Source organism: Podarcis cretensis (assembly GCF_951804945.1).
Source record: "Podarcis cretensis genome assembly, chromosome: 17".
Classification (NCBI taxonomy): Eukaryota; Metazoa; Chordata; class Lepidosauria; order Squamata; family Lacertidae; genus Podarcis; species Podarcis cretensis.
This window is the reverse complement of record NC_137187.1, coordinates 41489758-41517098: the sequence shown is the minus strand read 5'-3', so window position 1 is coordinate 41517098 and position 27341 is coordinate 41489758. Positions and strand designations below refer to the sequence as shown.

At 46.0% G+C, this 27341-nt stretch overlaps 1 protein-coding gene across 2 annotated transcripts; it reads left to right on the top strand.

Moving 5' to 3' along the window:
* Positions 1-22: 22 nt before the first annotated feature.
* Positions 23-27341, top strand: ICAM5 (intercellular adhesion molecule 5). 2 transcript variants are annotated; one of them, XM_079958688.1, is made up of 12 exons: positions 23-158; positions 528-611; positions 8262-8534; positions 10296-10613; positions 14730-15008; positions 17930-18172; positions 19145-19387; positions 19757-19999; positions 21000-21239; positions 22107-22349; positions 23452-23715; positions 25452-27341. In XM_079958688.1, the coding sequence occupies exons 2-12, from the start codon at positions 530-532 to the stop codon at positions 25667-25669; spliced, it is 2646 nt and encodes an 881-aa protein (XP_079814814.1). In that variant the 5' UTR covers positions 23-158; positions 528-529; the 3' UTR covers positions 25670-27341. The 2 variants fall into 2 exon arrangements, with proteins under 2 accessions (XP_079814814.1, XP_079814815.1); XM_079958689.1 differs by lacking the exons at positions 23-158; positions 10296-10613 and having other exon boundaries at positions 167-611.

Genomic DNA, 27341 nt, shown 5'->3' with positions numbered 1-27341 from the left:
CAAGAGGTTTGTGCAAACAAGTTCTCTGACTCCTCCACCAAGATCTCAAGCACCTCATCTCCTTCTCCCTCTCCGGCTTTTTCTCTTCCTCTGTGCCGTTCACAACCCGCACCTGGAAGGCTACTAAACTGCAGGGGGGCTTCTGCCCATTTTTTCAGGTGACCCATTTGTGCTTGTGGCAATCCGAGCGGGGGTCCTGCATTTCCCCGCCCCACCTCCGTCTGTGGCATCCATCACGCTGCCCACAATGGGAAATGGGATGCAGGAATGGGTGGACCATTTTGCTGATGCTATGGGGCCGGGTCTCTTCCTGAGGAGTTGAGGCGGGTGGGAAGAGAAACACGCAGCCTCTGGCCCCCGAGAACAGCAGGTCTCCAGCTTCTGCTGCTTTCTGGGCCGCCTCTGCTGCTTCCTCTCCCTTAGATACCAAGTTAGCAACGCTAAACCAATCCAGAGCCCCCCCCCGCCCGCCTTCTCCCCCCTCCGCTCTCTAGGCTTCTCTCTCCAGCTCAGCTTTGCTTTCTCAGCCATGAAGACCCAGAAACTGGGACATCTCTTGCTCGGCTGCTGCTTCCTCCTCCTGCTGCTGCTGCTGCTTCTGGGGCTGGCAGGTAAGGGTCTCAGCCGATGCGCTCCTTTCCTCCCGTCGATGGCGATGGGCTTCTCGGGGAGCTGGTAACAAAGCAAGGGGGCCTGGAGGGGAGGCTCGCCTTTCCTCGCCACTAACGGAATCTGCTGAGATGGATGCAGCTGGATGAATTCGCCGGGGCTGTGCGAAGCTAGAAACAAGGAGGTCATTCTCCAACCGTGTGTGTGTGTGTGTGTGTGTGTGTGTGTGTAGGCGCGCGCGCAATTCCTGGGGACTTTACAGGCATCTCTGTCTAGATATCTTACAGGGACTCGGCACGTGCCTGTGACCAGACAGCTTGCGGGTCGTCCCCCCCCCCCCCCTTTGTAAATCATCCTCTAATGCTGCATCCTGCATTCACCCCACCCCCCACCCCCCGCTTTCATTGGGAAAGGATAAGACTCGTTCTTCTTGGCTTATAGTATAAAGTGAACCAGTGAGGAAAGCTTTTGTTTCAAGCTCTTTCAACTGATGGTTTAAGCACTGCATTTATTTAACAAAATTTATATACTGCTTGATTGTAAGAAAACCTCCCGCTGTTTAAGAAAATTGTGTTTGTGCGTTCCCAGAGGTGCTTTGGGTTCTCTTCCAGGGGATGTCCCGGTAAAGTGTCCACTGGGATAATAGTCTGCCCTGAGGTTTTATCTCTGGCTTTTAGAATGGAGTTCTGAAGTTTAATTCTCACTCCACGGAGGATGGTTGTGGTACTCAGCAATGCGTGAGAGATACTCTGCATATGGTCAGGGCCAAAAAATTAATAATTCTTATTTCCCACACCACAGCATCAGAAACAAAGAAGTCTCAATTCAAGTGTCGGCAGAGTTGAAAGACAGGGTTCTGAAAGGGAGGGGCTGGAAGTCATGATTGTGGAGTTCTAGCTCCTTTGCCTTATCCTGTAGACTCAGGGACCCTTGCAACAATTTACTTCCCTCTTGTTGCATTCCCACAGCTAGAAGCAAAGGAGAACAGCAGGACTCCTCTCCCTTTGGCAGAAAATGTTGACAGATGGCAGCTTTTCCACTATTAAAGGTGTAGAAACCCTCTCCTTCTGCACACAGGTGCTGCTTGTGGGCGTCCCCTTGGGGCACCTGGTTGGCCTCTGGAGAACACGATGCTTTGGCTTGATCCAGCCCAAGGGCTCTTCTTATGCATCTGGTCATTGTACACACACACATACATCACACACCGCTGTGCATCTCTGTGACACAACTATACGTAACTGAACGGAATGCATATGCTTCCCCTGTAGGTCTTCCTCCCTGCTCTCTGCTGTCATGCTTGTGGCAAAGTTTAGCTTGAAAGCACCCCTGGACAGAGACGGATCTAAATTATTGCTCTGTGTCTGTTACTGTTGTTGCTATTTTTTACCTGCCCTTCACCCTAAGGTCCCTGGGCATGTTACATCAATTTAAAATATGGTTTAAAACTCTTTTAAAATTTACAATTAAAAATTAGAATCGCCCAAAATAAGATGGGTCCTGAAAGCGTCAAAGGCATTCACTGAAAACTGTAGACTCCACTGACTACCAGTCTGTTTCCGGGCACATTTCAAACTGTCCTGGTTATGACCTAAAAGCCTTATATGGCTGAGGTCCAAGCTATCTGAAAGACCCTCTTCCCTCATACGAACCGGCCTGGGCCCTGAGCTCTTTGTGGGAGCCCTTCTCCTGGGCACGCCCCCTCACAGGCACGCTTGGTGGGGAGGAGAGCCTTCTCAGTGATGGCAGCTCCTGGGCAATTTTGGAACTCCTTGGCTAGGGAGGCCAGAATGGTTTCCTCCTTCTTGTCCTTCTGGCAGGAGGTGAAGACGTTTTGGTAACTGACTGCTTTTAATGGAAGGGCTGGTGCTATGCTGTTTTTATTGTAATTATTTGTATGGTTTGAATAGTGTGTGTGTGTGTGTGTTCTATCAGTGTTTAACTGTTCTTTAATTATTGTTTTTTCTATGTTTTTAGCAGATCTTATTTTTGTCCATGAGCCTTAAGTCCCATTAACGGAAAAGGCGGGGAATGGATGGATGGAATTCCTTCCTAACCACCCAGCATGTCTTCTTAGATACTTCTGCTCCTTTTGCTCCACCCGTGGAACCCCTCACTCCTCCACCAGAAAACCCCTTCCTTTCACTAACTCTCCCTGCCACTCCTCATCTTCTGCAGCTCTGGTGACCCTGAGTTAGATGTTGGAGGAGCAGCCTCTTGACCCTTCCCCAGATTCTCAGCAGCCACTTCATGTCACAGGGTGCAGAGTTCATGTCACAGGGTGCCATTTAAAGCTAACAACATTCTTCCTTCCACACAATTATGAAGGCTGCAGATCTCCTTTGTATCTGCTCATCACTTTCCTTAACTCATGGACTCTCTAGCTCAGGGATGCAGAAACATCCCCCCCCCCGTCCCTTCTGAAAGTGGGGGGAAATCTATTGGGGGCCACATAGCAATCAGTGTAGGGGGGATGGAGCAGAAGTGGGTGCTCTCTCTCTCCTGCTGCCACTTTCCACAGGATAACCTGATCTTTAATGCTGAATTGGAACAAACAGCAATTTGGTTTTTCAAGGAATTGTTTTCAGCAGTAAAGAGTGGGCTTAGCACCCAGACACCGGGCTTTAAAGCATGAACTTGTGCCTAGAAACATGCCACAAAAGGAAGTCTGGATGAGCCTTCAGTGATAAAGAGTGGGTTTTCCTGGGTGGAAGCAGCAGGAAAAGTGATGTGTCAATGAGTCCAGTGTTTACAAACATGCATGTATTGGGGGGGGGGGGAGTGCATTAAATTGAATCATAGTATTATAGAATATGTTGGTGAAAATATCATATAAAAACATTATAGTAGGAGGAATTGCTAGCAGCACTGTGTACATTAGTCAAAGCTGCATAGAAAAATGTGTTTATTAGGAGAAATTCACACTAAAATGCTGAAGAATTTTCATGAGGATTTTAAAACCATCACAAATTGCTGCAGAAATGTGGCAAACAAAATTTAAAATTGGGAAACTGAGAGAACCAAAATCGGCAGATCTTTCCATTCCTGGATTTACGGCGAGCCTGAGAAATCTCTATGTGGGACAAGAAACTACAGTTAGAGCTGGATATGGAACAACTGATTGGTTCAAAATTGGGAAAGGAGTACGACAAGGCTGTATATTGTCTCCCTGCTTACTTAACTTATATGCAGAATTCATCATGTGAAAGGCTGGGCTGGATGAATCCCTGGCCGGAATTAAGATTGCCAAAAGAAATATCAACAACCTCAGATATACAGATGACACAACCTTGATGGCAGAAAGTGAGGAGGAATTAAAGAACCTCTTAATGAGGGTGAAAGAGGAGAGCGCAAAATATGGTTTGAAGCTCAACATCAAAAAAACCAAGATCATGGCCACTGGTCCCATCACCTCCTGGCAAATAGAAGGGGAAGAAATGGAGGCAGTGAGAGATTTTACTTTCTTGGGCTCCATGATCACTGCAGATGGTGACAGCAGTCACGAAATTAAGAGACGCCTGCTTCTTGGGAGAAAAGCAATGACAAACCTAGACAGCATCTTAAAAAGCAGAGACATCACCTTGCCAACAAAGGTCCGTATAGTTAAAGCCATGGTTTTTCCAGTAGTGATGTATGGAAGGGAGAGCTGGACCATAAAGAAGGCTGATCACCGGAGAATGGGTGCTTTTGAATTATGGTGCTGGAGGAGACTCTTGAGAGTCCCATGGACTGCAAGAAGATCAAACCTCTCCATTCTGAAGGAAATCAGCCCTGAGTGCTCACTGGAAGGACAGATCGTGAAGCTGAGGCTCCAATACTTTGGCTACCTCATGTGAAGAGAAGACTCCCTGGAAAAGACCCTGATGTTGGGAAAGATGGAGGGCACAAGGAGAAGGGGACGACAGAGGACGAGATGGTGGGACAGTGTTCTCAAAGCTACCAGCATGAGTTTGACCAAACTGTGGGAGGCAGTGGAAGACAGAAGTGCCTGGCGTGCTCTGGTCCAGGGGGTCACCAAGAGTCAGACACAACTAAACAACAACAACAACAACAACAAAGGGATGGAGAATTCAATTAAGTTTGCATTTAAAGGTGAATCTGCATAATTTTCACTTTCTGAAACAGTGCACAAACTGAAACTCAGCCATCCTTCAAAATCCCCAACTCTCAGAATTTTGCAGTGCTGTTCTCCAGCTGTTCTCTATACTAGGGCAAACACTAGGGCAAAGTGTGCATAAAAGATGTATATATTAGTGGAAATAATGTATGAAAATGCATTGTAATTGGAACAATTGCTTTGCAAATCTGTGTTTATGAGATAAAAATACATACAAAGCTGTGTATATTAAGAGAAGCTAATTGATGAATTTTCTTGGGGACTTTAAACAAAATACTTTGCAAGCTGATGTGGAATGAAGAGAACTGAATTTAGGACTGGAAAGATGAGACACCTACAACAACCAATTAAACTGAGTGTGAAGCACAGGACCAGGGGTCAGAAAAGGGATTATTATTATTATTATTATTATTATTATTATTAATACTTGACCCATCTGGCTAGGTTGCCCCAGCCACTCTGGGTGGCTTCCAACTCATATAAAAACATAATAAAGCATCAAACATTAAAATCTTCCCTAAACAGGGCTGCCTTCAGATGTCTTCTAAAAGTCAGATAGTTGTTTATTTCCCTGACATCAGATGGGAGGGCTTTCCACAGGGCGGGCGCCATTACTGAGAAGGCTCTCTGCCTGGTTCCCTGTAACCTCACTTCTCACAGGGAGGGAACCGCCAGAAGATCCTTGGAGCTGGACCTTAGTGTCAGGGCTGATCGATTGGGGGTGGAGACGCTCCTTCAGGTATATAGGACCAAGGCCATGTGGGGTTTACAGGTTGGCACCAACACTTTGAATTGTGATCAGAAACATACTGGGAACCAGTGTACTTTAGGACCGGTGTTATATGGTCCTGGCAGCCGCTCCCAGTCAGTGGATTCCAGTGGAACACAGCAAATTCTGCAGTGTTCAATAGTTATACATAGTACAGTGGTACCTCGGGTTAAGAACTTAATTTGTTCTGGAGGTCCGTTCTTAACCTGAAACTGTTCTTAACCTGAGGTACTACTTTAGCTAATGGGGCCTCCCGCTGCCACCACTGCACGATTTCTGTTCTCATCCTGAAGCAAAGTTCTTAACCCGAGGTACTATTTCTGGGTTAGCAGAGTCTGTAACCTGAAGCATCTGTAACCTGAAGCATCTGTAACCCGAGGTACCACTGTACAAGCAAAATTTAGTATGAGCAAAGGAAAGCTTCCTAAGAGTTTCAACTTTCACTTAAGAAATACAAAAGTCCAGTCAAGTGCTGGGGAACTTTCTGTCCAAGGTCTACTTTTAAGACCACACTCTGCCTTAGGTAACATGCTGAAGAGCAGGCCCATGCAGAGCAGTGGCAGCCAGGTACACTAACGCCCTCCAACTTTTCTCTGATCATAGAATCATAGAATCATAGAGTTGGAAGAGACCACAAGGGCCATCGAGTCCAACCCCCTGCCAAGCAGGAAACACCATCAGAGCACTCCTGACATATGGTTGTCAAGCCTCTGCTTAAAGACCTCCAAAGAAGGAGACTCCACCACACTCCTTGGCAGCAAATTCCACTGTCAAACAGCTCTTACTGTCAGGAAGTTCTTCCTAATGTTTAGGTGGAATCTTTTTTCTTGTAGTTTGGAACCATTGCTCCGTGTCCGCTTCTCTGGAGCAGCAGAAAACAACCTTTCTCCCTCCTCTATGTGCATCCTTTTATATATTTGAACATGGCCATCATATCACCCCTTAACCTCCTCTTCTCCAGGCTAAACATGCCCAGCTCCCTTAGCCGTTCTTCATAAGGCATCGTTTCCAGGCCTTTGACCATTTTGGTTGCCCTCCTCAGGACACGTTCCAGTTTGTCAGTGTCCTTCTTGAACTGTGGTGCCCAGAACTGGACACAGTACTCCAGGTGAGGTCTGACCAGAGCAGAATACAGTGGCACTATTACTTCCCTTGATCTAGATGCTATACTCCTATTGATGCAGCCCAGAATTGCATTGGCTTTTTTAGCTGCTGCGTCACACTGTTGGCTCATGTCAAGTTTGTGGTCAACCAAGACTCCTAGATCCTTTTCACATGTACTGCTCTCAAGCCAGGTGTCACCCATCTTGTATTTGTGCCTCTCATTTTTTTTGCCCAAGTGCAATACTTTACATTTCTCCCTATTAAAATTCATCTTGTTTGTTTTGGCCCAGTTCTCTAATCTGTCAAGGTCGTTTTGAAGTGTGATCCTGTCCTCTGGGGTGTTAGCCACCCCTCCCAGTTTGGTGTCATCTGCAAATTTGATCAGGATGCCCTTGAGTCCATCATCCAAGTCGTTGATAAAGATGTTGAATAAGACGGGGCCCAAGACAGAACCCTGTGGAACCCCACTAGTCACTCTTCTCCAGGATGAAGAGGAACCATTGATGAGCACCCTTTGGGTTCGGTCAGACAGCCAGTTACAAATCCACTGAGTGGTAGCATAGTCAAGTCCGCATTTTACCAGCTTCTTTACAAGAATATCATGGGGCACCTTGTCAAATGCCTTTCTGAAATCAAGGTAGGCTACATCCACTGTGTTCCCTTCATCTACCAGGCTTGTAATTCTGTCAAAAAACGAGATCAAGTTAGTCTGACATGACTTATTTTTCAGAAATCCATGCTGACTATTGGTGATCACAGCATTCCTTTCTAGGTGCTCACAGACTGTTTGCTTAATGATCTGCTCCAGAATCTTCCCTGGTATTGATGTCAGACTGACTGGGCGGTAATTATTTGGGTCCTCTCTTTTCCCCTTTTTGAAAATAGGGACAACATTTGCCCTCCTCCAGTCTGCCGGGACTTCGCCTGTTCTCCAGGAATTCTCAAAGATGACTGCCAGTGGTTCTGAGATCACATTAAAATAGGGACACCCTATTCCATAACAACAACAACTACAATTTTATTATTTATATCCCATATATCTTACTGGGTTTCCCCAGCCACTCTGGACAGCTTCCAACATATATAAACGCATAATAAAACATTAAACATTAAAAAAAACCCTTCCCCATACAGGGCTGCATTCAGATGTGTAGTTACTTATTACCTTGGCTTGGGGATTGCATAACTCCATACCCTTGGATGAAAATAGGGAAGTCCTAAGGAAAAGCAGGAGATTTTGGGATCAAATCAGAAACTGGGATGATTTCTGTAAATCTGGGACTGTTTCTGGAAAATAGGGGCACTTGGTGGGTCTGTACACTTACTCAGGCCTCAGAGGAGCATGAGGGGCTTTCCAGACTTACACTGTCATGCCCTGCACCTCCCAGTTGACTTGGGACTCCCACCCTGGGCCTCAGACAAGCTCTGCATGGGCCTGCTGGGGAGTGCAAGTTAGGTAGGGTTGCCACATCTTGGAGAGCAAAACAGAGGACAGTCCGAGCCCTGGCTCAGGTGGGCAATGGCTGTGGCATGTAGAGCAGCCCAAGCCCCAAATGCAAGGAATATTAGATCTTCTCTGTTTTAGGACCCTGTCATCTCTGTGTGGCCTTCTTCTTTTTTGCCAACTCCCTGACAAAACGCTTATGAGCATGTGCACTATTTCAGGAGCTGAACAGCACACTTTTGATGTGACCATTTGGCCGAAAAACCCTGTGGTGGTGCATGGTGGGTCTCTCTGGCTGAACTGCAGTGCCAGCTGTCAGGAAACAGATGCCAGGGGAAGCTTGGAGACATCTCTGATCAAGGAGAAGAGAGACAATGGGACTGGCTGGGCAGCCTTCCAGCTTGTGAACATCACGGAGTGGGCACCCACTGCAGAGTGCTCCTTCAGCTGTTATGGAAAGCACAGATCTGTGCATGCAAACATCACGGTGTATCGTAAGTAGCTATGAAGCAAAGGCTATTTTAAAAACAAAACAAAATGTGGTGTTTGCATCTTTTTACTTTTCTCTAGGGAACTTGTAGTGGCTTGCTCCTATGCAGTCTCTGATCTAGGCAAATACAAAATCCAAGCCAGTTTGGCCTCAGAGACTGAACAAGATGAACGGCGTCAGGCCAAGCTAGTTTCCTTCCCAAGGGAGGATGGCATTGCAGTGGATGGCCCACAGCTTAAGATCCCTTCCTTTCTCAAATCCCAGCATGAGCAGCACCATTTGAAAGTTCTGAGGTGTATCGCCTCTTAGGAGCAAGGAGAGGTGCTCAAATGCACATTTCTTAATAGGCGTGAATATGCTTGCCTTTGACTCCAAAGGAGTTTTCTTGGGATCTGGTGGATGATCTCCTGATCACTGTGGTGGCCCTTTGTTGTATGCATCATAAAAAATAGGACAAAGAAGGACAGAGATTTGCATAAAATTTGCATAAATGCATACATTTAAAAAGAATGACCGGAGCTTAAATAGAAATTTAATGCAGCTCACATCATGGAGAGTCTGTGGATAGTGGGCCAGTTCAGTCTCCTGTCTGCTGAGAGGCAACTTCAAGGTGCCTTCTGCTCTCCCTCCTTAGGCTTCTTCATCTTTAAGCTGGCCTTGGACTAGGCAGCCAGGCAAGCAGAGGACCTTCCCAATAATATTTGAAAGTCTTAATTAAAGGACTGTCCCCTGTAAAGTAGGGGGTTTGACCACTCTAGACTCTCCACCCTGACTGCCTGAATGGGCCTCATGCAGAGGGTCAACAGGGATGGATCCTGGTGACATAGTAGTGGAAGGTTAAGGATGGCATGTCAGGTGGCAGAACCTGGCTATGTCTAGTGGTTAAGGAGGAGCCTGAGTGTCATGGGAATGGCAAATAGCAAATATCATCAAGTAAAGCAGAAAACAGCCTACCTCTCCTTTGTTTCTGTCCCTTCACCTTGAGTTCTTGCTCTTCCTGGAGATTCTGCTGTTTATGGAGCAGTCATCCTGATTTGTTGCACAAAGATATTGGCTATTTATTGAGCACTCATTTTGATTTATTTATGGGTAGGTTATGAACAATTGTGCATTGAACAATTACCCCCTTTTTCTCATGCATTTCCCTATTGTGCCAAAAGCTCTGCAGCCCCCCACTGTCGTTAATTAACAATCAATTGCTCTGCCCAGGGAACTCTGGAAATTGTACCTCTTGGAGGGGGAGAGGGGTCTTCTAATAACTCTCAGCAACCTTAACAAAGTACAATTTCCAGAATTCTTGGGGGGGGGTGTTAAAGTATTCATGAGTGTTTAAAGTAGCATCATAATGCTTTAAACGTATTGTGTGGATGTGGCCTACTGGTGGGATTTCAACAGCAGCAGCTGCCATTCATGTGTAATCCCTGTTGTGGAGGTGGAGGGTGATTAGCAAAACCAATCCTCCTGGCAAACCCAAGTTTAGGACATTCCACGCCTTCCCTAAGCAAAGATTCTTTTTCTTTGAGAGAAATAAGTGGCTCATGTAAATGTAAACAAGCTTTAATAATAAACTGAGAGAAAACTGTAACAAAACAACATAATGAGAGAAACTAAATGCAACATGAGGCAAGTCTGAGGCAAGAAGCAAGGGGAGGCCGATGGTCCCTCTGAAGGGAGCCCACCTGGAACCAAGCCTTCCACTGCTCAAATGAGGCCCCAGTGTTTTTCTTACCATCCCATCCCAATGTGCTTCCACATATCATTCCAGAGATTCCAGAGCAGGTAGTGTTGGATCCATTGCCACTGATGGAGGTGGGTAAGGAATATAACTTGACATGCCGGGTTTTCAGCGTTGCCCCCGTCCAGAACCTCACTGTGACCTTGCATAAAGGGAAGGAGGAGCTGTATGTCAAGACCTTTGAGGAGCACAGTGACAATGAAGCCAGTGATGTTGTGGTGACTCACACCATAGCTGCTCGGCAGGACGAACATGGGGAGGAAGTCACCTGCCATGCAGCCCTGGACCTGAGGCCGGAAGGGCCCTTCTTGGAGAAGGCGGCCTTCATCAAGGTCCTAAAGGTCTTTGGTGAGTTGCAAGCTTTTTATCGTTTGTATACTATTTCTTCTCCTCTTAAGAATGAAAATTAATTTTGGAATTTTCACTGAAAATTAATGACTTGAATTACTGTAAAAAGAGAAAGAAAATAGCTCAGAATTTGAAGAATGAACTGGCAAGAGACTGTCACACATTAAGCACACATACACTTCTATATAAGTGGAATGAAAATTGGAAAAGTGTATTTAAAATTTGTGTGTCCAGCATCATGAGGACATGAGAATATAAGAAGTTGTCTTAGACAGAGTCCAGTCATTGGTCCATCTGCCTCAGTACTGTTGTCTTCCCTTTATCTTGGTATGCACATGAACAGTCAGCCAGCGCCAAACCTAGCTTACTGGGAATGAGCCAGTGTGCTGCTGGTGTTCAAACTATGCCTGCCCTCCTCCCTCTTTGCTGCACTGAGAGGAAACACACCAGAGCATTGGCTTAGCATAACATGGGAACCAGCTTTCCTGGTTTCTCTCGCTCTTAAAAGGCCATGTGAATAAACGATGCAAGACCAAATCAGAGGTCGGAGAGGCATGGTGAGGTCAAATGCAAGGCAGCAGAACTGGGGAAAAGAAAGTAGGGGAGAGTAGGGGAAAAATAGAGTAGGGAGAGTAGGGGAAAGTAGGGGAGAGAGAGAAACAGGCAGAGGAAGGTGCAAACACGTTGCCAGTGCAATGGGGGTTTTCCTCCATGCCTCTGTCGCCAGCTCTGTCACCAGGGCAACTGGCTGGTTGCTACATAAGCTTGCTGACTTGCACTCCTTGTTGGGCTGGAAAGCGTGTCTTCAGCTGGCTGAGTGGTGGCAAGCAGCTGGTCCCAAGACAGAACCACCCTTGTTCGTTAAGCAGTTGGGATTCATTTTGCTTTCACTTATTAGTACTGTTATAGATTTGAGGGAGCCCCCCCGCAAACCCTAGAAATTAATAATCGTAGGATTTTGATAGCGTATTGAAGGGAAGATTGGAGGCCAGTGGAAAAACAGGCTAAGCTTCCTGTCCAAGCTAGGGTCTCACCTGGGATAGAGGCATTAACATGACAAAAGGTGTTGATGGCCCACCAAAGAGGAATCTTGGGCCTGGGCAGATAGAGGTTGCCATGGTGACAGGGTGTGTGTTTGAGGTGGCAGAGGAATAGATAGTCTTTTGAGCAAGGTGTGCTGGGAAGAAGAAAGGGAGAACAAAGGGGGAGATCCATCTTGGGCAGGCTGGCTGAAGGCAGGCTGGGAGAGATGCCTTGCACTCCAGTCCTGCTCTGCTGAGGGTAGTAGCCCCTCTTAAGATGACCGTGCTGTAAGAACTGGACTCCCTCCACACAGACTGAAGGTGTAAATATGTGAATGAATAATATTTCTTAAAGCTTCCACAGTCTCCTCCGCATCTTCAGTTCTCCAAAGGAGCACAAGCCCTGGGTGAGCACCTGGAGCCCACCTGGAGTCTTGCTACTGCTCAGCAGAGAGTCAGGGAGGTGCCCAACTTCTGAAACAGTACCTTGAAATGAAACAGAAGGAATCAATAGCCCCCATTCAGAGGCTCTTTCCCTCATTTTTGTTTCCCAGCCTTTCATGAACCTCTTTGATCATATTAGCAAATAAATATTTCAGGAAACTTCAGGGCACTTAATGCAGTCCAACCAGTTTACATAAAGCTATTTTCTGATGCTGAAAGTGGCCACAAGAAGCTGGACCACTTCAGAATGCCTGCTCCCTTCCTTGGGTCCTACAGCTTTTCAGTCACTTCCTCTGCGCGAATACAATTAGCTACAGGATGCTGGATTTGAGAGGCTCTTGATGTGAGCCAGTTTAGCAAGGACCTCATTCTCAGAACAAAAAAACATAGCTTGTATTTTTTCCCCCTGAGTAACTACCAATTTCCAGTTCTGTTTTCAGGAAAGGCATTCTACTGCTGGTGGGCATGCAGGAAATATGCAATTATTATAATCCTGTTAGTGGGAGTCTATTAATAACTCTGTGACAAAGACACTGCCTGTTCCCCTCAATCTTTCTTTCTTTTTTGGTCTCTGAGCATGGTGCTTTAATGAAGCTGCGAGGGATGTTTGACTCACAGCCTTTGTTCAAGGACCCTGAGACAAGCTGCCCCCAACCTCACCTGAGCAAATGGAACATACTGCAAATGCATTAGGAGAGTTCAGTGATGAAAGGGGGAAATGCAGGCAGCTTTTCTTGAGTGTGTTGTAAATAAAAAGTGCCCTTTTCCCTTATGGGTTATCCAAGAGCCCATATAGAGTCCTTAAATAGGTTCCCTATTGGTAGGAGAAAATAACAGAGCCAACCAGAGAATATTGAGAGGCAAAGCAGCTAGTAAGCTTGATCTTTATTGATCTGTTGCAACAGGGTGCTCCCCTCACACGCAGGAAAGGAGGAGGACCCAGAAAAATGGTGTGCAAGGCCTTATGAAGACTATTGAAATTGCCACCCTGTAGATCAAGACCACCCCAGAAACATCATACATACATCACAGAAGGGGGGTAACCTAAGACCACCCCTCAGATACATCACACCTACATCACAGAAAAGGCGGTCCAAAATAGAAATTTTAATATTGTTTTTCTCCTGTTTTTTGTTTATCTCCTATCTGGCAGGTTACTTGAATGGATTTCCTGGGTAGCCTGGCCAGTCTTTTGTAATGATAAATACTTATTTCCTGGGCCAGGTCACAGGCTCACACCCTATTCAGATCTTAAATGTGCCCTTAAGACAGGATTTGTGAGGAAAGAGACAATGGGGAGGCTTTTTCCAGTTTGACCTTGCAGAGAAAACATTTGCTCAGTTTAGGAATCAAAATGGGTCCAGGTTGGTCTTCCTGTGCTGATCTATGTATGTGTGGTTATGAACATTACCATATATCTAAGACCTCAAAATTCCTATCACAAGTGGTTAGCAGTTCACAAACACACAGAAGACATGGTAAATTGGTAAACATCATTTATTTGCTGGGTTTATTTTTCACTTTTCTAAAGAGCTCAAGGCAGTTTTAAGAAATAAATATGCCATGTAATTAAAAACACACCAGATTCTTACAAAAATATCATTTGGGAAGAACAGCTAAAGCAGCAGTAAGAGCAAACCATGAATGACTGCATTATTTTCTTAATTTTAAAGCATCCACAAGCTGCTCCAATTCTAGATGCACATAGTTATGCATGATGGGTTGCACCAGAACACATTCTGTCCCAGACAGACCTATTCTTCATGCTTATGTATTTTCAACTGGCAGATGATTTTGCAGTTCCCACGGTTCCCATTACCATTCAAGTTTTCCTAGTTATTCATTTCTCATTAAGAGGAGGCAGCAAAAAAGACTTTCTGGATCTGGACCCTTGAGGTCTAAACAAACCAGGCGTCATGATAAATATGTGGTTGGCTGTGTTCCCCAAAGGAGCTGTCCAGGCCTCTCTGCCTGGCTTTCAGACCCCCCCCCCCGGCCACACCCTTTAGCACCTCTACATCGAACCCTCCTCGTGCCTTTTGGTCTTGCTGGAACTTGCACTGTGATGACGTCTTTTGCTGGCCTCACAGGAGGATGGAAAGATGTGGGTGTAGAAGCCTTGGACTTCTGTGTGGCTGGAAATGCAGCCTCTTGCATTGTTCCATGCATTGGTCCGCCCACTTTTGCCTCTGGCGTCGCCCACTGCTGGCATGATGTGGGCCCAGGAACATAAGGAAATATGTCCCATGGGATAAAAAGGCTTCCTTGCTCCTGATTTAGAAAAATGGACCTTGTTTTTTGTTTGGCAGCCAATGATATGAAACGAAGCTGGGAAATGTGTAAGGTTCATGTCATTGTAAATTGGAGGGGGAGAAGGCATGTGAAAGCTGGTTTTGGTGGACACCACACATTTAACCACCCCGTCTAGTTTCCCCCTAAGGACATCTTCATTTTAGAGCAGCTTTATGGCCACAGACTTCTCAGATAATGGCTGGCATTTGACATTTTGACGTACCAGTAGCTTCCAGTTGGCACTAGACAGCCAGAGAGCTCAAAACAAACACTCCCGCTCACCAGCATCTAGCTGGAAACCAGAGGGAGCATTTTTGAGTAGTTATACAAATAACAATCTTCTTCATGGTAACTGCAGGTTTCCCTGAGCCTTCCTTGAAGATCCTTCCATCTCAGACTCTTGTGAATGATTCTGTGACTATTATATGCAATTCTTCTGATACTCAGCCACCCGGCATTTCTCTTCAAATCAAAATTGCTTCTGGAAGGACCCTGGTCTCTGGCAACCAGCTCTCTCTGCAGTCCACCCTTATAGCTGAGAAGGAAGATAATGAGAGGGAATTCCTATGTGAAGCAGAATGGGGGATTGGTGGTGAGACCATCCTTAAGCAGACGTCTGCCAATCTTACTGTCTTCTGTGAGTATAGAACTTCCCTTCCAATAATGTTTGGTTTTGCTCTTTTTACGGTAAAAACATAATATATATATACTGTATATGAGATGCAGCAGCAGATCCCTACAGCTGTGTCTTTCAAGCAGCAATGCTCTGTTTTCAAACTGCAAGGTCAGAGGTCACATGTGTGAATGCCTGCCCCACATCTCCAGAAAACTTGAACAGGAGGCATAAGGGGTCTATGAGGTGGGAGACGTAGGGGTAGAGATCCACCTGGTGAGCTAAAGAAAAACGTGGTTGCACCTTTCTCCATATTTGCTGAATATGGAGGAAAGCAGGGCTTGAACAGCTTTCTGCCTCCACAACCAGAAGAACCAGGCCTTTGTACTCCTTCCCAAACTTGCCTAGCCTGAGGCCACAGCATCTTCTGTGATACCACAGGTGGTCTTATGACAGCCCTTTCCTATTGTTTTCTGCTTCACTGCTGCCACTTGAATGGCTTATGCAGCCAGACCTCAGAAACAGATTGGGACGGTGTACACACCCACCCACAAAGAATCCGGGAACCACAGTTTACCCCTCACAGAGCTACAATTCCCAGCATTCTTCATAAACTCCAGTTCCTTTAGGAGGAGGGAGATATGCTTTAAATGAATGGGGTGTACACAGCCACAGTTTGCTGAGGCAATGTATGTGGTGCACTTAAGTGGGCACTTAAACATAGGTCTTTGGGGGGTGGAAAATGTGCTTTATAATTATGGTGTGTAATGTGCGTTAAATGTACAGTGTGCATCCAGCAAGCATGCTGGCTTATCCCTGCAATTGAGGGTGCCAGCACTGCATGGCATGAGCAACTAACGTCAGCACCCTGTGCAATGTGCTCATGCCATGTGCGCACACCGTGCAACACGCTGACGTCAGTCACACATGACGCATGGTGTGCATGCATGAGGTGTGCACAGCCACAGAATTTTGAGGGGCTGTCCCCTCCTTGAAAATTTGGGGGGCCCTCAGTCCCCCGCAAGATGGCACCCTGGTATGCAGCCGGGGTCATACCTTTCCCCAGTGATGCAGTTCTTCCTCTTGCCCCCTTGCCACAACTGCAAGCTGCTTGGATGCCAGCCTAACTGCTTTCAGCAGGTGCCAGGACACTCTGAGACTTGCAGACTGCTGCAAAAACAGAAATCCAGCGAGGCCTATCACACTCCCACTGCCACTTCACATGCAGTGATAATAAGACAGTGTTCACAGAATTTAACAGCCAGAAGGAGAAAAGGAAACAGACTTAACTCATTTGCAGTTTCCCGCCTGTCAGGATAAAACGTGATTATATGCCACAGTGGCTGTGTCAAGGACTCCTGGGACTGGGGCTGGTGATGGGGGGGGGGGTATGGCATCAGTCCTGGCTTCTGTCACAGAAGCAGAGAAAGGGAGTTGACTTGGATGGTATTGGAAGCAAGGTCTTCATTTTGGATCTTGGAATCTGTTGGTTGGCCAAGTGTGCAGGCCTAGGTGGGTGCAAAAATCACGCCTCTCCTCTCTGGCTCAGAGTGGGAAGAGCCTGGCTGCTTGTCTTTGCGCTGCCTAAGCCGCTCCTCCACTAGGATCACATGTAACGGGGGTGTAATATGTGGTATCAGAAAGTTGTCATTGTATTTAAAAATTGTAGTCTGTTGTATTTAAAACCACAACAGTTCCCCCTTTATTGACCAGTTTGATAACTATTGACTCATCCTGTGATAGATCCCTTAAAGATGTTCTTTGTGCCCTTGACATATTATTGAAAATTCTAACTGATTGGTCCTCTATTCAAGAAATCTCCCACAAAACTGTGTTACGGAAAGTCTGAATGGTGGCATCCAGTAAAGATAGTATAAAATGTGATTTGGGTCAAAAATGACTCACAATGACTCATCGCCAAAATATGCTTTAAGTTTTATTACACGTATAAGTTTATACAGACCAACCTGCGTCTGAAAAGAGTTATATTGTGGAGTGGGGGCAAAGGATAAGCCCAGATTCAATACTTCAGTTTCTAAAGCCGTAAGTGGCCTAGAGGACAAATTAATTACTGCTACCTGTGGTACATCCTCAATGAGCGGGAGTGAAAATTTGAACTCTGAGGTGTAGTTGCTTCCTTCTTAAAAGCTCTGGTATTAGGTCTGGTATTAGGTCTACACATAGCTCTCAAGGATGAGTTGCCTCCACCAGCATTATGTTGAACCCCAACTCCCTCATCTCCTGACATAAGGGTGGCTCTGATGTGTCCTAATCAGAATTCAAAGTTGTAGCATCATACCGAGTGATTTTCTTGAAATTTGTAGTTCCCTTATTAAACCACCAGTACACCTGCTTGTTGTTGTAATTGTGTTGATCTCTTAAGAATTTTGACTTTTTAAATTCATTAATCTGCTCTGATTACTGCTTGATATTGATATCAAGTTCTTTCATCTTTTGGCAACTATCTGTAAACAAACAATAAAGACCCATAAAATGGCAAAAGTAGTTTCTTTCCAAAATAGGTTTTATCTTGAACAATTGCAAATGCAATAACAAAGAGTCCACTTGTGAGGCGGCTTGTGACAATAAAATTCTGAAACCAGAGTCAGCCCAGGATTTTTTGATATCTGAAGCCCAAAACATAACAGGCAAGGCCTGCTCAGCCACAAGGCAGAGTGGGGCAACTACCTTGGGTTGCTCCCCCTTTTATGACAACCAGCTGCCTAAGGCAGTCACCTGATCTGCCTCATGCAAGGCCCAGCTTTTCTTAAAACATTCTCACATACACTTGCCTGTACCAATGAGGCTTAAGTAAGCATCTGCCCAACACCACCCAAATGTTCCAGACCAACATTCTCCAACATTAAACCTCCCCCCCCCCTTTATTTCTTACCCAAAGAGAGAAGAGCATCAACCAATGTGTGTGTTCCCTCTGCACATTGCAGATGTGCCGGAAATGGATGAGTCCACTTGTCCCAGCAACCATACGTGGGTAGAGGGGACACACCAAACCCTCCACTGCCTGGCTGAGGGGAACCCCAAGCCAACTGTGGCTTGCTCCAAAGAAGGTGTGGCTCACAACATGGAAAAAGAGGAACGGGTTAACCGGACCCAAACCGGCGTCTATAACTGCACTGCCACTAATGAGCTTGGCTCCATCACCAGAACAGTCACCATCTACGTGGAATGTAAGTGAAATTTCTGTGTTATGATCTATGTGAGGCAAGCAAGAATGGGGTCCAAGCTAGCCACCCTGGGACAATAGCTCTGAATTTAGCATCACGTATGTCAGGTGGAACAGCCTACTGGGTCTTGATCTCAAGCAGGAGCTCACAGTGTGGCAGCACCTTGGAGAGACCTCAGTGAGCAACCTGCTCAAACGAAAGCTCAAGCTTGGCAGAAGCCTTGTGCACACCCTGCTTCCTTGGCTCCAGCCCCTCCTGCCCAAGGAGCCTGGCTTCTGAAGTGGCATCTCGCTTGCCTGCCAGTGAGTGCTTCTCTGCTTCTTGCCTTGCCTGTTCCTTTGACCACTGGGCAGGAGCTATGGAGTGGGAGGTAGTTGGCTGCTCAGACTTCGGACGGATGGACCATCTACTACTGGGGGGGGGGGCTTTTCAGCCCTGGGGTTACATCCCATTCTAGGCAAGCCAGTGCTGGATGAGACCAGAAGCAAAAGTGTACTGAATGGTGAACACCATTTTTACCTTTGTCTAGTATGCTGGTTTCCACGCACATTCTCATGCCCCTCTCAGTCCTCCACCCAAGCAAGAAGGAAGCATGAGCAGGGCTCAAGTATATTCTGGGTTTGGGGGGGAGTATACATTTTGGCCAGGCTAAACACTCCAGGAAGTTGGCGTGGGGAGAAGAGAAAGAGGGTTGGTGGGAGAGGCCTGCAGGGCTGCATTTGGCCCCTGGCCCTGGTCTCTTAAAGTCTTGGTCCAGGATCTGCAGGTCCAAAGCTGCCAGGCTCAGGTTCTTCAGCTGGCAGTGTGGGAGACACAGACTTGATCAACTCATCCTCCTCCCTGGCCTTGGCTGTCACCTGAGGCCACATCCTTAATTATAAGACCACGGGGTCATTTGGGCTGCTTTTTGGTGTAAGACAAGTTATTCCTGCCCAGCTTTCAGTAGATGTACTGTCCATCTTCTCTCTGTTGCAGACGGGCCTCAGCTGAGTGAGTCTGACTGCCCAAGTAACCAAACTTGGGTTGAAGGCAGCCAACAGGATTTCATTTGCCAAGCTCATGGGGTCCCAGTTCCAGATGTTTCCTGCATGAAAGATGGAAAAGTGTACAATTCCAACAAATTGCAGAACATCACACAAAGCCATGCTGGTGTTTATCACTGCAACGCTACCAATGCACATGGATCAAGCAGCAAGATGGTCACAAGCAGAGTTGAGTGTAAGTGCAACTTGCACCTTGCATGCATGATGTGTGCAGCTGATGCTGAAGAATCCAAGCAGAAGCAGCAACTAGGCATGTGCAGATGATCCATACTTTAATCCCACAGGTTTTAACAGAATGTAAGAGTAGACAACTGACCATAAAATTTGTCTAGCTTTATAGTGGCAAAAGGTGATCAGGTTCCCACCAGAAATGTAAGAAGTATAGGAGGGTATATTTTTTGCTCTGTTGAGGCCCATATGTCTTCAGTGGGAATTGTCAAGCAGTTCCTCTGGCTGCCGCAACTGTGAGCCACTAGCAGGGTTGTGTTATCCTACCATAATTACCACTGTAAAATCAGATTCTATTTTTCTCCCTGTCTTCTAGATGGGCCTGAGATGAATGATTTGAGTTGCCCCCATAGCTGGATCTGGACATCAGGGACAGAGCAAATGTTCATCTGCTCTGCTGGGGGAGACCCAGAGCCAACCATTGAGTGCATTAAGGATGGTGTGACGTACAGCCCTGGGCATCTCCAGAGTGTCACCAGAGACTATGCCGGCACCTACCTCTGCACAGCCACAAATGTGCATGGCTCCAGCACCAGAGCTGTGAGCATTCAAGTGGAGTGTAAGTGAGCCCTGACCTTCTGTCAAATGGGGGGGCCATGCTGGTAGGTTTTTGAGTGGCTGCTTTCAGGACCCAGCCAAAAAAAGTTGCATCGTTCTGTGTTTTTTTTTCCCATGAGTGCTTCTTGCTTTAGCTGATTTCTGGCTCTTGGTGCAAGCAGCTTCTGACTGCTGTTTTAATACCTTTGTCCTTCCTCCATTTGGATTCTTTTTGCCCTGACAGTCCTCACTGACCCACAGAGTGGCTTAGTCCTGTTGTTAATGGCATACCTGACATGATGAGATTGTGGGCTCTTTGGAACAAAGTTCTACTAAATGACAGTGTGGCAAACTGAAGCTGAGGGCTGCGAAAGAAGACAGAGGAAGGAAAATGCCAAGAAGAAGCAGCAAAAGCCACCAAAGGCTGACTAGCAGTAGGAAAAAACACAAATGCTTAGAAATGGGAGAATTTGGGCGTGAGTGGGTGTGTAATTTATTTCATTGCTTTGAATATAATTTCTTTAAAGTGAATATTGAAATTGAAGCCTGTTCATCAGAACAGCCCTAACTCTTTTTTCAGCTGGCTTATGATTAGTTCCTACCATTGTTCCTCTTTAAAGATCAAGCCTAAAACTGTGGAGTAGCAATAGGCAGGGAGTTTGTGGCCTCCTGGGGCAAAGGGTTGAGGCACACTGGCAAGGCAGAGGCCTGTTTTGGTTTCAGCTCCATTACAAAGAGGCATGGCATGGAGGGGAGAACCTCAGGCCTGGGTGCCAAAGGGAGCCCACTATGTGGCTCTTGGGAAATCTCCCCTGACCACACCTCCAGCAGCTTGGCTTCACCATCTGTTCTGAATTTGCCTCCTTAATGGGTGGGTGTTTCTTATGCAACATGTTTATAGCTTTTGCCCCACCTGGTGGTTTTTCAAGTTCACTAACTCCAGAAAGAACTGCTTCCACAGCTGCCACAAAAATCTGTCTAGGAATTATTGCAAAATGTCACTGTCTCTCTTAACATTTCAGATAAACCAGAAATGGATGAATCTAGCTGTCCAAGTAACTGGATCTTGGTGGAGGGGGCGCTGCCCTCCTTTATCTGTAAAGCTGAGGGGATTCCGCCTCCAGAGGTTACATGCACCAAAGATGGCATGACATACTACCTTAGCCAAGGACAAGGGATCCCACTCTACAATGGAACCTTCTGGTGCAATGCCACAAACCGGCTTGGGACAGTGGCTAAGGCAGTTGTGGTTACAGTGGAAAGTGAGTGTTGGTTGTGGTCTCTGGAGAAGCAACACATCAAGCCAGTCACCCCCTCACCCTCACCTGGCATGAGAACTGGCCCTAGTCCTTGGTTAAGCTGGGTGGCATCCTGTTCCACTAGGAGTCTATACTTCCCTCCTGCCACCTACTTCAGGTGGGTTGATCTTCCCTTTTTGCCAGGTGAGGAGGAAGAAGAAGAATACTGTAGTCTGGGAGGTTTCCCAGGTTTTGAGCCGCTTTGAGGGGAATTTGTTTGCTTGCATATGTATTATACAGGATATTTCAACCTTCTGCATCCAAATCTCTCTGTTCCTAAGCGATACACTTTAGCTTTGACCCTAAGCCAAGCGTCCAAGAGTGGCATCCAAAATGTCTGGTGCAGAAATCCTTACCAGAAAAAACTTGTCCTTGTAGCCATTGGCGTGCTCTGGTCCAGGGGGTCACAAAGAGTCGGACACGACTAAACAACTAAACACCAACATGGTAGCCAATGTGGTGCCCTCCAGTTTTTAACTACAACTCCCATCTTCCTTCAAGATTGGCCGTGGTTTCAGGGGCTGATGGGATCTGTAATCCATGATATCTGGAGGGCACCATCTGAAATGCCAAGGATGAGCTAATATTAGCTAATAATTTATCACAAAATTTTTGGAAGCCTAAACTGAAAGATTACAAAATAGCCAACTGAAATGGCAACAATGCAAAATCTGTTTTGAAACCAAGCCGCCTCATTGCAGAGCATTAATTTAGGCATAGTTTGGTGGATAATGTAGCCTTCTGTGACATAGTTTGGTGGCAGCTGTGTACATACAGAGGCTCACCCTGCTTATGTCAAGAGGAGTTTCTTGTTATATCAATGTGTTTCAGCCAAACCTAAAATGGATGAGTCCAGCTGCCCAAGCAACCAGACCTGGCTTGAGGGGACTTTGCATTCGCTGGCCTGTGAAGCCAATGGGACTCCCACCCCGCTGGTCATTTGTGCCAAGGAGGGAGGCATTGAGGAGTTCTACAGAGAACGGAATGTCAGCAGGAATGACTCTGGCATCTACCAATGCAAGGCCACCAATGGCCATGGAACTGAGAGATGGTTGGTGAATGTGCAAGTGGAATGTGAGTAGGTGAAGGAATTTGTTTCACTAATTTTTTTTTAATGTGAACATACCTAATTCACACTTTCTGCAACAGTACACAAAGTGAAACACAGCTATCCTACAAAAGACACATGCATCCAAATTTTGTGATACAGTTCTCCAATCAATTCTCCAATTATACAAAGATGTGGAAACTATGCATAAAAATGCATATATTAATGAAGATAACATATGAATGCATATATTAGAGAACACTGCATATGTGCAGAATATGTGCATATGAAGCCAAGTAGCATACAGTCATGTGTACGAGGATAAAATTGCACTAAATTGCTAAAGAATTTTCATGAGGACTTAAAAAATGCAAATTGATGCAGAAATGTGGAGCTCAGCTTAAGATAAGACTGGAAAAAGTAGAAACTGAGAGAAGCAAAAATTGAAAGGTGAGTCATCAGTCTAAACCAAGGCTGGACCAAAGTCCTGGCCCAGTTTCCCAAAAATATTACAGTGGTACCTCAGGATGCGAACAGGATTCATTCCGGAGCCCCGTTCGCATCCAGAAGCAAACATAACTAGCAACGGCACATCTGCGCACGCGCACATTGCTTTTCACCACTTCTGCGCATATGCGTGACGTCATTTTGAGCGTCTGCGCATGCACGAGCAGCAAAACCCGGAAGTAACACACTCCATTACTTCTGGGTTGCTGTGCAGCGCAACTCGAATGTGCTCAACATGAAGCATATTCAACCCAAGGTATGACTGTATTCAATTTTCCAAGTGTTCAATTTTCTGTTGCTTTCTTTGGTGGGTGGTATTTCTCCAAAATTTTCAGAAGGCATTGCTGCTGGAACACCACACTGCAATGCAACATTGCATTACAGGTGGACTAAACCACAAGTTATTCATTTCCCCTCCCTCTGAGTTTTCCACTGATACGTCTCCAGGCTGGGAAAGTGCTTCAGATGGAAAAGTTAGGGTGATCAATTGAGTTACACCTGGTAACTCTTCAACTGAGCTTGCTAGCAGCACCCAAATATCACAGTGATGAAGAGCAAAGAAAGGTAGCCTCTTCTTGGGTTTGCTGGCTGACCTGAAGCCTCCTTCTCTTCTGTTTCCAGACAGGCCTGTTATCTCCATTCTGGCTGTCAGTGGTACCTTACCCATCAGAAGGGGAGAAAACTTTACCATCACCTGCCAGGCGGATGGGTCTCCAGCTGCCAGCTACTCTTGGAAGGTGCCTCAGGCCTCCAACCTCAACTACGGTGGCAACAACAGCACAGTGACTGTTGCCAGCGCAGATGGACAGAACAGTGGTGTGTATGAGTGCACAGCCAGCAACAAGCATGGGCAGCAGCACAGCCAGGTGGAGATCAAGGTGGAAGGTGAGGCCACATAGCAGAAAGGATTTGGAATACCGCGTGCCCTTTGGGTTGCATCTTGAGTGCTAGAAGTCAGAGCTAGACAATCCACCCCAACTGAGTGCTGGCAAAGGAGCAGGTCAGTCAAGACTATGTGAGCAGCAGGTGCAAGTGCTTAACAGGTGTGTGTCCTGGAAGCTTAAATCTAAGCCAGGGGAAGAAAACTAGGCTGTCAGTATTTTACAGCAGGCATAGAAATGCATACTGGAAATTTAGGATTGCACTATTAAAGTGGATTATAGCACAACAAATTCACTTTTTAAAAGTGATGGATGGCAGCTAACAGATTGAAGATGAATCCCAACAAGACAGAGGGTGGGCAGGAGTGGGGGACTCCCTGGTCCTGAATGGAGTAACTGTGCCCCTAAAAGACCAGGTGCACAGCCTGGGAGTCATTCTGGACTCAGCTGTCCATGGACGCGCAGGTTAATTCTGTGTCCAGGGCAGCTCCATCTGGTATGCAGGATGAGACCCTACCTGCCTGTGCACTATCTCACCAGAGTGGTATATGCCCTGGTTATCTCCCACTTGGACTACTGCAATGTGGTCTACGTGGAGCTATCTTTGAAACTACAACTAAACCAGAATGCGGCAGCTAGACTAGTAACTGGGAGCAGCCACTGGGACCATATCACACTGAAAGACCTACACTGGTTCCCAGTACATTTATGAGCACAATTCAAAGTGTTGGTCCTGACCTTTAAAGCCCTAAATGGCCTTATATACCTGAAGGAGCGTTTCCACCCCCATCGTTAAGCCCAGGCACTGGGATCCAGCACTTGTGGCAGTTCCCTCACAGAGGTGAAGCTACAGGGAACCAGGAAGAGGGCCTTCTTGGTAGTGGCGCCCACCCTGTGGAACACCCTCCCATCAGATGTCAAGGAGATGAATAACTATATAACCTTTAGAAGACATCTGAAGGCAGCCCTGTATAGGGAAGCTTTTTAAGGTTTCATGTTTTATTATGTTTTTATATATGTTGGAAGCTGCCCAGAGTGGCCAGGGCAGCACAGTCCGATAAGCGAGGTACAAACAATAAATTATTATTATTATTATTATTATTATTATTATTATTATTATTATTATTAAAACAAACAAACAAACAAACAAACTCTTTGTGGTTAGAAAAGTGGTGGGAAAATGCACTGAAAAGTGTGGGGAGAGCAAGTGCTAGATGAGTATACACACCATGCAAGCAAATCTGGATGGATGTTCATTGTTATGTAACCTCCCCAGAAACAAATCAGAATGAATGCTCAGCAAAGACCAAACATCACCTAACCTCTGTGTAAGCTTTGTGCAGAGCAAATCAGAATGAATGCTCAACAGGTTGTATGGAGAAGCCTACAATGTTACCTTGGGGGTACAATCTCCTGCCTCGCTTCTTAGAAAAATGAACTGCAGCCACCAGAAGCTGAAAATATGTGGGAGAGGAATGGCAGGGTGGTGAAGAGTGGGAGTTCATTTTATCCTTTTTCTTTCTGTTTTTCTGTTCAGAATCACATGCACCCCAGCTGTTTTTCCACTTGCAGGAGAAAAGATACAGAGAGCCATTCTTCCCACCCTGCCTGCAAGCTGAAAAAGAGCAGGAGGGAAGGCTGAGTCAATGGGGAAACACCTGGAGGAGAAAACCTTCCTTTGGTAAGGCAACGCACTGTTAGGAATACGCTGTTAAGAATACTCTGCTTCCTCCTTTGCAGATCATTGGCTTTACATTATTGCTGTCATAGCAATTGCTGCTGCCACCATGCTGGTCCTGGGAGGAATGGCTGGGGTCATTTACTACCTCAAATCCACAGCCTGTAAAAAAGGAGAGTACAATGTCCGTGATGCAGAGAATTCCACCGAAGCTACTTGCCTAAACCGTGAGAGGACCTGTGATGGTGACATCTATGGTATACAGCTCACCAGAACCTGAACAAGTCTCTGGACAGGTACCTCAGGCCTTGCCTGCTGAGACACAGCCAGAGAGGGATCGCTAAAAGACACCTTTCCTGTACAACCAGCAGACTTCTATCACCATCTCTGTCTCTGAAGGAAGGGGTCATACACTGGATTATACAGTGCTCTGCTTCACTGTGGAGTTGCTGAACAGCCCATTGAGAGAGACACCATTGAGGGTTGTCAGGGTGGAGAGCCAGTTTTTGTGCCCCATGGTTAGGGTGCCAGCCAAACATTTTGCATGGCACTCTCCTACATGGGTTTATCCATCTTCCTCCTCCCAGATTCTCTGTTGCGCCTGCTGCTGGAAATATGGAACTGCATTGTCTCTTCAAAATGGTCAATGGTCACTGCCATTCTGATTTGTAGTCTGTTTATACATACTTCAAATGATTTAAGCATTATTCTGCTTCACTCTGGGAGGTTGCAGTTGACTGGGGCCTTGCTAAATGGGAAATGGCAGCTTTGGATCACACATTCTTGCATGCGGAGCAGGACTTCATCATTTCTATGACAAGATGAAGAGTGCCATTTTTGAAAGAAAGAAAGAAAGAAAGAAAGAAAGAAAGAAAGAAAGAAAGAAAGAAAGAAACATACAGTGGTACCTCGGGTTAAATACTTAATTCGTTCCGGAGGTCTGTTCTTAAGCTGAAACTGTTCTTAACCTGAAGCACCACTTTAACTAATGGGGGCCTCCTGCTGCTGCCGCGCCGCCGGAGCACGATTTCTGTTCTCATCCTGAAGCAAAGTTCTTAACCCGAGGTACTATTTCTGGGTTAGTGGAGTCTGTAACCTGAAGCGTATGTAACCTGAAGCATATGTAACCCGAGGTACCACTGTACTCTGAAGATGAGGAACCTGAAAGGACATTGAACAAATGCACTTATAAATCATTGGTTACCCAGAGACTGAGTCAAACTAGATTAAAATACCATGAAAATGTGCTTAATCTGGATTAACATTGTTCCATTGTATTGTAACCATCATGCTATTTTAATTATACTAAAGTAAAATCCATTATTTTCTGAAAAACAATATGAGGAAATCCAGCCGAATCAAATGATTCCCATTTAAATCCATGCCTTTCATTAAGATAGTTTAATTGATTGGCATATGTAGATTCAAAAGCTGAACCTTTCCCCATCCACTGGACCTAAGTATGATGAAATATAATAAAATCATAGCATTGTAGAGTTGGAAGGGACCCTGAGGGTCATCTGGTCCACCCCCCGCAATGCAGGATTCTCAGCTGAAGCCTCCATGACGGATGGCCATCCCACCGCTGCTTAGAAACCTCCAAGGAAGGAGAGTCTCCCACCTTGAGGGAGTCACATGGCACTGCTGAAATTTGAAAGAATGAAGCCCGAAGCTCAGGGATGGGAGACCCCTGTAAGAGATGCTTATAGCTGAGTTTCTGTTGAGAAATCTGCCTAGAAGTTTGAAAAGGAGACCTTCCTCAGGGTGCTTCCATTTAAAGATCAAACTATGCATGATGGCAAATGTCATGGCTATAGGGTTGTTCTTGTTTCTATTTGGATTATGTATTTTGTGCTTTTATATTGTGATTTTATTCTGTGAACCGCCCTGAGACCTCCGGGGATAGGGCAGTAAACAAATTTAATAAATAAATAAATGCTTTTTTAGTCACA